Below are 14,491 nucleotides of genomic sequence, written 5' to 3'. Positions count from 1 at the left end.
TGTTCTTCAGTTCGGGGTGACCTATTTCCTTTTGACAGCCAAGAGCATATACCTCTGAAGTTCCTTCCACACATCTATGTTTTTATGGATATCAAAAGTCATTTTGTTATGTCAATTACTTCTTAAAGTAAAAGATAGGATATAGAGAACTGTCAGAGAACTAATGAATTTCTGCAGGTTTTATAGGAAAATGCCAAATAGTTTGTCTCGGTAATTTAAAAACCAGTTGAAGCCCTGAGCAGAATCTCATCTTGCCGAGATTCTCTACTAACACTATAAACAAAGGAGGCAAAAAAAAAATTATTAAACTTCAATTTCAAACATGACTCTGGGAAACAGTGTAAAATTTGAAGGAATAATGCATTTTTTAATAAATGTTAAACTGGCAAATCTTCTACTTGGGATAAAGCCTATGGATGATTTATGCTAAGAAACTATAGCAGTTATCTGAGTAATATTTATAGGGTTCTAGTTAAAGTATCTATTTTTATTGGTTTCAGCAGCACAACAGTTCTCTTTCCTGAGAGACTTTTGGAAATAGAATGGTAACCATCAACAGTTTTGCTTCTGGGAATTGCTGCAAAAAATACTGCCTAATAGTCACTTATCACTAAGAAACCTGTTTCTCACTCTCCTTCAAACTTCAGGCTTGTGAGTGCTCCCTTTCAGCAGCTGAGGCAGGCACAGCTATCGATAACGCTGCCGGTTGTTAACTGGATAAATGTATGCCTTTTTTCTTTGACAGGGTACCCTTGAACTGTGTACCAGAGAAGGGGAATTTAAAAGCATCCTTTTTTCTCTGTGCTATTTTCACACTTGTGTTGCTGGGAGACTGAAGTTTGGCCCTCAGGGCTGGAATGGAAGGTACCCATTCGGTGCTAGAGATCTCACCGTCTGCATCACTGTCCTCTGCAACTCTTTAGAGACTCATACGAAGGTAAGACATAGTGATCAGGTAACCGCACACCAAGGTCATTTCAACTCAATCGGCTGTTTATACTGAATAAGGAGGATACAAGTCTTTCTCTGAAGCTGTTATTTAAGTAGCTGGCATTATATGATGCTGTTGCTGAGTAGAAAATAAACCAGATCCAAGGGGGGTGTGTGTTTTTTTTCTGGCAGTGGATGCTTGAACTTTGTAATATAGGTCAAACCAGTTCCACATCAGTAGCTAAGGGGGAAAAAAATGCCCTTCATTATGTTAACAAAAACAGTGGTTTACATGTGCATATATGCCAAATTCATTAGGCAGGTAATGAAGCATTTGCACAAATGTAATTACATACAGCAATTCTGACAGTTCATAACACTGCATTAATAATCACTACAATTAGTTCTGATGATGGAAGCAATTTACAGCACGTCACATGTATAAATAATGGTGCATTTCCTGCATGTGTCATTATTATGTATTAAGGATGCCACCTTGTTGTGACTTTCTCAGTAATGTTCCCCTTGAGTCAAAGTTAAGGGTAGATGAGTGATTTTATTTCTGAGCTACAGCATATTTCACACTTGTACAGTTTAAATACTCAGCTGAGGTCATTTGTGTAAGTTCTGTGTATGAAATGCCTAAATAAAGGCAATAATTATTTATTACTGAATGATATAGGATAGTACTGAACAGATCCTCTCATTTTAGTAATTTAAAGAAATTGAAGAGATACTTATAAAGAAAAAAAGAGAGGGAAATCTCACCGCTTGATGGTATGGTTTTCTCCGTATCTCTCAACTTGTATTTACTCTTAGAAATTCATTTTCCTTTTTTCTTTTAACCCATACTGACCTTTACTTAGCTAATAGGACATGAAACTGTTTTTCCTTTCTGTAGTACTTGGTGTCATAGTGAAATAATTGCTTAATTTTATAGTGATGATTTAATAATGCTTCCCATTTAGAAAACAAGTCTATAAAATCAGCTTATTCCAACCCTTAGTTTTCTTTGCTAATAAATCTTGCTGCTTTAAGCTCTGTTGTTTTCAAACCACAATTCAAAAGCTGGATAATTAATTTTGCTAATTAATGAGAGGGAGGATTCTGATGGCAGGCAGGACTAGAAAGGTCTGTAAGAGCGAGAATTATTTCTTCTCTCCTCTTGGTAATATTGCTTATTGGCCCTTCTCACTATGTTGGTTAGTGATTCATTACCCTGTGGCTTTATAAGCATTTTTTTAACATAGATATTGGAGACAGAAAAGAGACAATAGTTTTTCAAAACGTGACTTTGTATGTACATATACATGTATATTACTTTGTGTGTGTGTGTGTATATATATATAAAAACTCCCAGTTAAATATCCTTTGGGGATGACTTTGTTTAAGACAATTAGGGACAGACCAGAAAGCATAAACTGGGAAACTTGAGCTAGCCCATCAGCTAGTGGAAATTGCCCCAATTCCATCATCACTTGTACCAGTTTATGGTGCTTCCCTGTGAATATTTAATCTTCTTGCATCTCAGTTTCACTTAACCCATTTTCCTGTTGCTAAGACAAACTCCACCACACTAACTTCTGATAGTTAAGGTCTCCTCAGGTGAAGTGCAGGATGCCTGATCCTGCCTCATTGTCCCACTCTTCCCCTCCGCCTTCTGATCCCCATATGCATGTTAATGGAGTTGTCGTTCAATGTTGCGAGGGGGATGTGGACTCCAGCCTCACCATACCCATCCCTTGAGCAATGGCTCAGTGTTTTTTTTGAGTACAACAAACCAGTTTTCTATACAGTACAATGGCAATTATGCAAACCTGAGAGCCCAAAATATTTCTAATGCAAACCCCTCAGTTTTCTCACACTAGCAAAAATGTCTCTTTTATATCACAAGCTTTGATTATCCCAGTGTAATCAGTGTCCCCAGAAGTGTGCAGCTGGATGAGCTTGTACTGAGTTGGAATATTGATACACTCTTCTAAAAGACAAAGGAAAAAGCCATTTCGTGAGATAAATATATATGAAATTAGAAAAACATTAAATGTGTTTCTGTTGCCAACAAAACGAAAAGCAGATTTATTCTAACTGCAAGAATGTTTCATTCTAAATCGAAGTTGTTGGCATTTTTCACAGGGATTCTCTGTTCAGGCTTCTCATCATCAGCATGCAGCATTGCATATTATATTCCAGTGGACTTTTTTTTTTTCTTCTTTTTTTCATTCTCTTCAAACCAGTTTAAAAGAAAGATGGATTAGAGTTTTACATATTCAAATTGAAATAAACTTGTAGCAAGCAGACTGGAATAGCTGTAGCTATTTTACTTGTTCTGTTCTGTCACATCATGCAATATTTAAAGCCTATAATTAAGTTTTTACTTGAACTGTTGGGAGGCAAATACTGCCCCCAAGGGCGTAAAGGTTCCTGTCTGGAAAGGCTTCATCACAAACTGGCATATTTTGCAAACCAAAGAGTAGCAAAAAGAAGCTTCGAACTCTGTGAAGCCAAATAAAAGCAAAAGACAGTAGTTCCTTGAATAAAATGTGTTACCACTGTTAATCAGATGCTATAACAGTGGCATTATGACTAGAGTTCTACAATAATCATAATGCTTACATGATGTGGTAGTAATGGGATTAATATTAATTCAATTTTTACCAAAGTTCTTGAATACATCCCAAATTCAAATAATGTAGAATTTCAGTTACTGAGTGTTTCCTAGAGAGGAGACATAAAAGACTGCAATCAGATACAAGTTTTTTATTTCTCCTCTAAGAAAGGCACAGTAGGTTACCTTCCTGTCACTTATGAGGATTATGTTTTTAACGATCTGTATGGGAAAATACATGCGCTTGTTAATGAGTTATGTTCTCTTATATCACGCGGAGTTTTGAAAATGTACTTTTCTCTTAAAAGCTTTTTATAAGGGATAAGGTAGAAAACATGACATAAGGCTCAGATGATACAGTTTACACTGTTACTGAATTTTAGTCACAAACTTGATATTTTTACTCAGATATTTATAGATACCTCTCACTGGATTGAAATAAAAGAAATCTGTGTTTCAATGTACTTATTTGCTAAACAAACAAAACCCAGCAATGTGAATATATAACGATGAAGCTTTCTGAAAAGAAGTATTTGAATTTCTTTTGTTTCTCTTAACAGCATCTATTCTGAGCAGCTTTGGTTTGTCCTTCAGAAAGGACTTGTTTCATTCAGTGATGCATTCTATTCCCCCGGGTAGGTTCCATGGGAAGACTTGCATTACTTCTTTGGTGAGATCATGTACGGTGGCCACATCACCGATGCCTGGGACCGCAGGCTCTGCTGTATGTATCTGCAAGAATTCATCAGCCCACCTGTGGTAAGAACTTTCATATATGCCTAAAGCTCTTGAACACGTGTATAGTACGTTCAACCTAAGAGAAAGTCATCTTTCAGAACTGGAGCCTTGTGAAGAAGACCACAAACTTTCTCATCTACGCAGCCCCACCTGTAACAAGGTCTTGTCTGGCTGTGGGGGAATAAATTCTCCAACTTGTAATGAGCACAGTGATTCATCATGAGCAGATTTTGTCTGCAAGGGTTTGTGAATTCGCATATTGCTTGTTTAAATACTTTTGCAAGCACCCTTACTTGGCAACTTGAATTCAGCGTTTTGTAACACTGCCTGTATAGCCAGCTTAATGACATTAGGGGATAGTACATTTAGGTTTCCATTCTCCTAATAAAACTACTCTCTTTTAAGGTGCTGCCGTTCAGAAAAGTCTGGGTGGGCATAGGAAAGTATCTTTTATGGAACTGCGCTTTAACCAGCGTAACTGATAGACTCACCAGTTGCAGCAGGCCAGAATGGCACTATCCTCAAAACTGATATTTGCTGTTTCTATGTTTTCTTCTCTGGAAAAATAATAGAATGGAAATATTATACACTTCCTTGTGTTTTCCTGTTTCCATAATAGGGAAAACAGTTTGTTAGCCTGTTTCTTATTTTCCACCACCCTCTCACACATCTGTTTCTGTACTTTTGTCAGATTATCACCAGCTGATATATACTGAATTATTCAAATTTCACTATTGAGTTTTGGCCCTGGACAGCAGTGTATGTGGAGGATCCATGAGTCCAAGGTGCAAGATTACTAAAGTTGCTTCTAATCAGAAACAAATGGTAGAATTTTTGAGGATACAAAAAGAAAATATTGCTTTAACTTTAGTTCTATAAAGTCTTGCATGGAAACTGCTTTAATCTATTTTCATATACATACATTTATATAAAATGTGTATGCATATATAGGTGTAGGGGGGTGGGGGTGTGTGTATAAAAAAATTTTAAAAACCCAACTAGCTGCTTCTCCTAAGCTGCTGAACTAGTCATTTTAGAGAACTGATTGTACACAATTTGCTAAAAACAGCTGAGAGATTTTTCAAGTGCCCTTTCCAGACTTGTTATTTTTCATTGTCCAAAGGTAAAAAGGTTATTTGGGAGAAAAAAAAAATAAAATTAGCATGTTACGTGTGAGCAGGCCATTTGCGGAGCCTGGCTAACTTGGGGAAAGCGCACTTTTCGCCCTTGGCGACGCGGCTGAAGCCTGCCTTTTGGTCGTGAGCGAGATGAGCTTGCTGGTGTCTCCTTGGTCCCTAACGAGTGGGTTTTCATATGTCAAAGAGCCACACTCAGATGAAGGCAATTGGAAGTAACTGCTCAGAAGAAGATGCCCAAGAGTAAGTTGCCATGGAGATGGAAAGGCTAAACACCACTGTACTCCTGACCTCAGCGGAGGCTGATTTCTCCAAATGACAGCTGAGGTCGCGGGGGCATGGTGGGAAGCTCATCCTGCCAGCTCCGGCTCTGCCTCTAGCCTATGGATAAGTAAAGAATTACTGCTTCCAGTTTAGGCAGTCCATTAACCTTCACAAGCCTGAACTTTCATTCAAATAATTGTAAAATAAGTATAGGTGGTGAAACCTGAGGAGAATCACTGCTATTTGTATGGCCTTTGGAAAGTTTAGGGACCCAACCCCGAGTGTGGATCCGCTGGTATTTTAAACAGTGAGATATCTTTCCAAGCTTTTTGCCATAACTGGAAAATGTTAGAGCCCCAAATTACCAGCAAAACCAGAAAATCCTTCATTGACTGGCAGCCAAATGAATGCAAACAGGATGGCAATGCCTTTTGTCAGGGATGGCACTTTGTGTTCACTGGGGAGATTACCTACCTTTTACCTATTCGCATTGCCGATGAGTTCTTTTAGCTATAAATTCATTCCACAAGGTGTGTTAGAATAATTCAGTGTACGTCAGCTTTGCTATACCTCATCTGGGATCTGTTGTGAGGACAGAAGGGCGGTGAATTCTTGCTTTGAACCCCCGTAACCCGCAGCCTCCCTCTGTGTACATAACTCCAAGGAATACAGTAAAACTCATTTTAAGTGCCAGCAGAGAGACCGGTAAGTACAGATTGTCTGACAGAATTGATCTTCCACTCGAGGTGAATAGCAGGGCTTTTTGCAAAACCTGCGCACTACTTCAAAGTGGCGTCTTAAGAGATAGCTTATTGTGGGTGAGGTTAGTGGTGCAGGTTCAGGCGCAGGTAAATGGCTGGTTGCAGAACCAAAATGACTTCAGAAATAAGTGCTTACTGGTGTTATTGTGAGCAGCAGCTTGTTGTTGACTGTTCTAAATGCCAAAAGCTGTTAAATTTTATTGTGATTTTGTGGAGTGGACCCTGCATTAGGAAGAAATAGCTCTTGTGAAAAGTACCACTTAGAGCTAGAAATATTTTTCAGCAAAAACAACTTCCAAGTCTGGTTTAAATCCCAGACAGCTCTATGGCAATAAGTTCAGAGAAACTCTTTGAATCCAGAGAAGTCTATACAGCGCAGGAGCTGGGGGAGCCTGGAAAATAAATGTGATTGCTACAGCTTTTATTCTGTCCTGTCATCAGTAGGAGGGCAGCCCACCGAGAGTACATCTCACCAAAGCCCTCTGTCTATCTACTTCATTCTTGACTTGCTCCCAAGTCCTGAGTCTTATCTTTAATATCCTGACAGGGGTAGGGCCTGCCTGTTCTATAGGAATGGTACAGTTAATAGTATTTGGTTCAATATTGAGCTGATGAAACCTTAATTTTTTCTGCTGTGAAAATTATCACCACTGTCTATCTCACTGAGGCCAAAGCAGCAGTACAAAATCCCATGCAAGAGTCCTGCATTTGGAGAGATGAAATGGAGTAGTGTGTTTTTCCTTTCTGTTCCAGCTCCTGGGTGTTAACAGCCAGGCAGAAGAGAAAGGAAGGGACATCAACACATGAAGAAATGTCCTAGCTGGCAACCATTTCTGTGGAAACTGGGATCACTGTTTCTGACAAGCTAAGAATTACACAAATATTGGTGTGTGTTGTCCCATTTCCACACTGCACTTACTTGTCTCATTGACCTGTCGCTCCCTGTAATCTCTTTAAGGTTATTATGAGCACAGTGTGTTTGTGCAAAGCCCCTAATTAACAACACACCAAGCAGAATTAATGTTGCAGCTCATGTGTTATTGGGATGGGGGTTCAGGGGAGTTGAAGCTCCAGTCCTGCCTCTCGCACAGGTGTCCTGTGTGACACACCATCAGCGTGTCTCAGACTCTCATCTGCAAAACAGCACAACGATCCTTGCTTGTCTACTGAGGGGCTGCAGAAATTCAGTACTTAAAATACACTCACCTCAGTAGTGGCAGCCCTTAAAATAAACTCAGAGCGTCCTCATGAAGGAAAAGGAAGCAGCAACAGTATTTCAATACTGCAGAAAATGGGAACATCGGGAAAGTGTGCAAACAGTAACTGTACTAAAAATAGTTTGTTAACCCTGTTCCACTATATCAGAACATATAGGTGTAATTTTCATAGACTCCAGATGAATTTCTGAAACTTTGTAGATGCAGAAGAATGTTTTGAGAACTGGTGACAGCATTATCAATAACATTATTGATTCTTTTACTGAAGCTTGAAGGGGAACTGACTCTGGTACCAGGTTTCTTGGCCCCACCAAATCTGGATTATGCTGAATACCATAACTATATAGATGAAAAGCTTCTGAAAAGCCCTGTACTATATGGGTTGCACCCCAATGCTGAGATGGGATACTTGACAGCAAAGTCAGAGAATCTTTTCAAAACTCTTCTGGAAATGCAACCCATGAATTCATTCGTAGAAGGATCGGGCCAGTCTGCACAGGAAAAGGTAAAGTTCTCCATCTGGTGCGTTTCAGTGCTGTTAATGACATGTGGAGCACACATCTTACTGTGTTATTTCAGGAAGAGACTGCGTTTCTAGGAAAATAGAGGTGCGTGAAATTAGCAAAGATCAGCTGAGAGTTAATAGTAGCGATGGTAATGCGCCAGCTGGTGCAACATACTGCACTAGGGAGGAATTTGGACCAGAGGAACATCTAACCTGTTATGCAGACTGTTTCTTTTTCACTTTGAATTTAATATAGGGTGGGAAACAAGGGATGAATCTATCTTGCTTTTATTGTGTGCTTTTATAAACAAGTACAGCAACGCTAACTTACCAAAGAAAGTTACGGTTGGCTGAGTTGGTGAGTCTAGTCTTCACCTCTGTACTTTGTTCCCATCTCCTGCATGAGAAATCCCCTTTGTGTAGCTTCCCTGTTCCTTCCCACTTGTGCTGCGCATAGGAGGTCCCTCCCAGCCCATGGTCCTGGCTTCTTTCTGCCTAGCAGTGATGTGTAGGGTCTCCACATCAGGAGAGCAGCCCAAGGACAGTGCTCTCCTACCGCTCCCCTTCCTGGGCCCTTGATCTGAGCAGGAGCCATGTGGCTGCTCCAAGAGACTTCCCTTGCAAGCAGCAGCTGAGGAAGAGGTTTTCAGGGATTTTTAGTTTGGTAGTCTGAAGAGATGAAATCTGGGCAAGGAGGCTGTCTGACCATCTCTTAGCTTCAGCACCTCTCTTGTACCAAATCTGGAGTTTAGCAGAACAATAACATTAATACCTATAAGCTATCAGATGCTGGGTTGAAGGGACCAGTGCTAATACAAAGATAAGCTTTGTCACTTAATATGGAGTTAACTGGGGCACTGTAGTTCTGTTCACAGTCAAGGTATCTCAGATACCCAGATATCCTAGTACAGCCAAACTGATTCCAGAAAAATGTAAAAGACTGGGTTTTAAGCGTGGAAAAGCACTGGTGCTGTGCTTAATAGATTAAATTAATAAAGGATGAGCAGGAAAGGAAAATGCAATCAGAAATCTCAGCTAGTTCCGTTATCAGACCCTGCTGTCTTCTGCACCTTCCTTTCTGAGTGTAGACCTGAGAAACTATGTCCTTTACCTCTGGGCACTATTTTTTTTTCTCTTATCACCATCTCTTATCAGATCATGGGGGTTTTGCAGAAGGGAATATGACAGCTCTGCATGTAAGTAGCCAAACAACACTTCATTTCCCCGGGGAAGCTTGTGCTTTTCATGTTTGGTTCCCATCCACTTTAGTGAGTGTGGACAATTACATACGGCATTCATCATTAATTCTGCCAAAGCTAGGGCTGAAAGGGAAACTGAGCTGCATGAATGTTGTGATTTCAGTTCCTGCTCATTAGTACTGTTATGAATTGGCTTTCAGTTGTGTTCTGTCTCAGTTCCAGAGCAGGCCTGCGAGGAGGGAGAGAGGCTCTTTTTGGGGGTGAGACTGTGTGTGCATGTGCCTGCGCTGTATTTTGCCTGATGCCCAAGACAGTAAGGACTGTGGGCGGTGGAGCGGGAGACAGAAGCTATTAGGTACTATGGAAATACAAACTATTAATCACACTTGACTAAAAACCAAGGCAATCTTAGGGTACATCCTTGTAACAGTGGTCATCCTAAGCCCAGGGGTGATGTGTGGTGGGCTTTGGCAGTCAGTGTTACTTGAAAATGTAAAGCTAAATAGAAGCGGCTAAGTGTTAACTGATTTGCAGTCATTTCTCTCAATACTGTTGCCAAAGAGAGGGCAAAGGTGGGGGAGCATCTCTGTTTTTTATCTGCCTAAGAAAATGGGATGTTTGCACTCTCCTGGAGAAGAAATCAGACCTGAAAGTAGAAGAGTCAAAAAGAGTGAATTGCAGTGATTTCTAATGGCTCTGTTTGCATTGGCCTGGAAAGGTTAAGAATGTCCTGGATAGTATTCTGGAGATGCTTCCTGAGGAGTTTAATATGGCAGAAATCATGCAGATGACTACTGCCTGAAGCCCTATGCCCTTGTTTGCCTTCAAGAGTGTGAGAGATGAACCTCCTCCTTTCAGAGATCTGTAGGTCTCTTAAACAGCTGGACCTCAGTCTGAAGGCAAGTGACCTTTTTATTAACAGTACTGTTGCTCTTCTATGTATTTTGGGGCTTTCTGTTGCTTTTCTGGCAATGAAAGAATAGCTATTCTTTATGATGCCAGTGTGCTTTTTATTGTTCTCCAAAGAAAGGGGGAGTTGATGTTTTCCCCTCACATGGTAGTGCTGCAGTCCACATTCTTCTATGATGCTGTGCCAGACACATAGACTAAACTAGCACATCCATCCACATACAAGCCTTGCCCCGTGTAAGTATGCCACAGTAACAGGGTTTCACTATATACACAGAGCTATTCCAGTGAACTAAAACCAGTAGCTTTGTCCCATTTATTTTTTCGTCCAAAATTTGTCTTAATGCAAGTCAGTTTTACTTTGAAGTGAATTTTGCAGGAATGCTAAGCACTTTGCTAAAGCAAGGCTTTGTCACCTCCCTTGTCACACGTGCTAGGGGTGTTCAGCATCCTTCAGGATACCCTTTCCCCTACCCTGCCACTTGCAGGCCATTAGATATGGAAAAAATAGGCAGTGTTTTTGGAAATTCCTCTAACATCTCACCACAATGTGTGCTACAGTATGCCGTTATCTGGAGTCTCTCTCAGACTGTCTTGTGCTCCTGATTTGTACTTTGCTCTAGCCTATTGGAAGTTTAAATGCACCACTGAAGACGGTATCAGACAATTTGCATTTAAGAAGCTATCAGTTTTTACCGATTTTTGGCAGTTTCTGAAGGTGTGTTAACATGACTAATGGTGATGTTCAGCTTTCTCCCCAAGATTTACAGGATTGAGCATACTCACATTCTTTGTTGCCAGCAATGTGTCTCATGCTGATCCCCTTCTACAACTGATTTCAGACATACCTACATCAAGGAAAGAACAAAGTCCACTAAAACCACGACCTTATGCTTGCATAAGCATATACTTTCTGGTTACTTCAGCCGTGTACCTTCTCTGTAGACAAAAGGACTCTTACATTTGACGTCTTGCAATTTATTTTGTCTAAAAAAGTAGTACGAATAGATTAAGGCAGAAGCTATTACTACCTCTCTTTTAGGGTTACCGATCTCATGTGGTACAGAGAACTTGAGATCTGGACAGAGGACCTTGTGCTGCCAGCAGTGGTGTGGCTTTCTGGCTTGTTCAATCCTCAGTCCTTTCTGACAGGTAAGCAGTGATGGTTGTAAGGAACCAGGCATATCCTTTCACTGCCAGACATTTATTTTTTACCATTGGTGCTAGCTATGTTTTTGATGCTGTTTGGAGAGTTAAACACAGTTTAAAGAAAAAGATAAAAATCAGCCAAATATCTAAGCTGAATAAAACAGTAAAGAAATGACAAAACTTGCTCTGTAACAGGGACTCCTAGCAGTGAGTTGTCCCATTTTTAAAATCCTCTAGTCCAAGTTCTCCTGTAGGTAGACTCATTGGTATCAGAATAACCATCTGGAAGTGGGGGAAACAACCCAAACACGTCTTCAGTCTACTCAGAAGCATGAAGACAAAGCAGCTAAGGAAATAAAAGCTGAGTTTCATAGTTTAAAAAAGGTTAAGAGTGCAAGTTTTCCTGCCATTATTATTTAACTAATTCAGTGCATATGTCATGGTACCATTCTGGTTTATTCCTTAGTATTAACGCAGTTACCAGGCTCAGTAGAAAAAATAAATGTCTGCCAGTGTAGTTGTTCCCACAGTAGGGGATGAAAAATCTTCAGCAGTGTATTGATGTCTCACTTCTTGCCGTGATCACAGCACATATAAATCTATTTATTCTGAAGACCACAGTGAAGCCACATGAGAGCCCGATAACAGGGTATCTCAAATTCTGCATGGCCACCAAAAGCCCAGCTGTATTTTTCACTCCCTTTACTGCTTGTCTCCAAGCTTTCTCTTCTGGGTGCTTGTTCCTGTCAAGGGCTGGGGGGACGTAAGGACCATGCAGGCCAGAATAGACATTAGCTTGGGCTTGCTCTGAACAGGGACTCAGCTGGAGAGAGGTGGTATCTCAGAGTGCAGACAGCAATGCGGTCTTGCTCCCCTGCTTAGGAGGGGGTTGGTTTGTGCTGTCCTGTGCAGAATGTTTTTTTCCCAAACAATTGCATTCATGCAGCTTTTTTGCCTTACTTCAACTAATGGCCAAAGGAAAAAACAAAACCAAAACCAAAACAAAATAAACACGTCAGTCTCAGGCTTGTGCACAAAAGGCCCAAGAGGGGCACGTTAACAGTTCTGACATTAAAATTACTATCTGGATATTGAATTATTGAAAGTATTATTTTTTAAAGCTGTAATGCAGAGCATGGCACGCAAGAACAACTGGCCTTTGGATAAAGTGTGCTTGACTGTAGATGTTACCAAAAAGACCAAAGAAGATTATGGCCACCCACCAAGGGAAGGAGCCTGTATCTGTGGGCTTCTCATGGAAGGTAAGAAATAAACTTAAATTGCTTGATCTCAGTAACCTAGTTCAGGGACTCTAGCTTCCTTCATTAGGTAGATAAGTTCCATCAGGACTTGGACTGAAGTGTTGTGATCCTATGAACACCACTGAGGAAGTTTAGGAATGGTGGTGGATTGTTGGTGTTGGTCCACTGTGACTTTAAATTTCGTACCAGCTTGGTGTCCTAATCACTGACTATACTTCATGCATTTAAATACCTGTTAACTGAGCCTGAACAATGTCTGCACTGTAATAAAGCAGCAGCTCTAATCTCGTTGAGGTTCAGAAGCTTACAACTATTCCAGAGACTTTAAATTTCACGCCGATACTGATGACCTAGAAATGTTCTGCAGCTCTTAGAGGTGCAGAATAGGGTTAGTAGCTAACAGATATTGGTAACCTGGATCAAGCCGTATACACAGTTGCAGTTAAAAAAAAAACAAAAACAAAACACCACAAACAAAAAACCCCCAAAACAAACCAAAGCAAACAAACAATCCACCAACAAAGCTATTTTCAAAATCATCTTTCTCCCATTTTTTCTTCCACCTTGGCAGAAAGTTGTCAGTTCTAAATGAACAGATCTAAAGAACTCTGAATTTTTCATTTCCTAGGCCATAATACTTAGAGGTCATTGGGGAGACACCAAGAAGTAAAGAAATACTTGGGAACGCCTGTATTAGCATGAGGTATAATGACACACCTAAGTGGGTGAGGTGCAAGTATGACATGAGTAGATTTTCAAGTGGGTTTCCAAGCAATTATTGCAGTAGCTGTAGTATGGTTGTAGGCTGTCCCTGAATGGAAACCGTGTTCATCTGTTGAGCTGCAACCCTCTTTTAACAACTTTCAGAGGATAAACATTGTACCTTGCTCTTTTGGAACTGTATTTTCCTGAGACTGAAGCATCTAGTTCAGGAACGACAAGTAAGGCCTGTAGTCAAAATGGGATTTTAGTTTTAACTTAGAAAGGCTGTCAACTAAGTTACAGCTAATTAGAGGAAAGGGGAATGACTCCAACAGGCAATTAGAGAAACATTATCATTACTCGTACTCTTCATTAGACCTGAATATAATAAAAGGAAAGCCACTCTTTTGGAGGGGACTTGCTACTACAGCAGGTAAGCCCCAAGGGGAAAGTCAGGGTGAGGGACTTGAGCAATGGCGAGCATGTCATCTGACTGTTGCTTTTTGAAAAGGTAGCCTGAATTTTTCAGAGGATTTTTTTTTTTAAACATCTGTCATTCACAGGGCAATACTGTTCATTCCTCCTCTGGATATGAGGAAGGTATTGAGGAACCTTGTGAGCTGCGGTTGCTGTGTTTCTGCGTTTGTGTTGGTATTTGCAAATATAAACTTTCCTGTTGCTACATAAACACTCATAAAATCCACAACAAGCATCTGCAACATTTTGTATGCTGGTTTATGTTAGAACACACAACAACAAAGTTAACAAATCCAGTAGCTTTCAGAAAGTGCATGGCCCTTCAGCAGCACAGATCTCCTCTGTCTTAACTACACTTAAGTACCTGTTTGATATCTCACTGTACAAACATATACTAAATACTCCAGTGTAGTTCTCCAGCTTTTGGAATACTTGACCATAAACTAGTGGAGAATTTGGAGAAAATCTGAGCACTTGACTTTGACAGGCACACTCAGTCACAGGCATACTCAAAGTCCCAACTCTAAGTAGTTTCCAGTCTCTGCTTTCAATAGAAGGACATGCTGCTGAAACCAGAAGTCCAGTCCAGGCAGATGCTATGTACTCATCTCCACATTCATACAAAGAGATGACGCAC

General features: G+C 40.4%; 1 protein-coding gene across 1 annotated transcript in view; it reads left to right on the top strand.

Annotated features, from left to right (window-relative positions):
- Nucleotides 1-14,491, top strand: part of DNAH11 (dynein axonemal heavy chain 11) — a 163,190-nt gene that overhangs the window by 148,336 nt on the left and 363 nt on the right. The window contains 9 exon segments of the mRNA XM_087750792.1: nt 746-937; nt 4,175-4,294; nt 7,920-8,156; nt 10,074-10,149; nt 10,152-10,190; nt 10,193-10,254; nt 10,888-10,952; nt 11,307-11,416; nt 12,535-12,675. Coding sequence (XP_087606918.1) covers nt 746-937; nt 4,175-4,294; nt 7,920-8,156; nt 10,074-10,149; nt 10,152-10,190; nt 10,193-10,254; nt 10,888-10,952; nt 11,307-11,416; nt 12,535-12,675 — 1,042 coding nt within the window.

Source organism: Nipponia nippon, unplaced genomic scaffold, assembly GCF_047370975.1.
Source record: "Nipponia nippon isolate SJK-2023a ecotype South Korea unplaced genomic scaffold, ASM4737097v1 scaffold_1, whole genome shotgun sequence".
In the NCBI taxonomy this organism is placed as follows: Eukaryota; Metazoa; Chordata; class Aves; order Pelecaniformes; family Threskiornithidae; genus Nipponia; species Nipponia nippon.
Note: the sequence above shows the minus strand (reverse complement) of the source record. Positions and strands in the feature narration are given on the sequence as shown.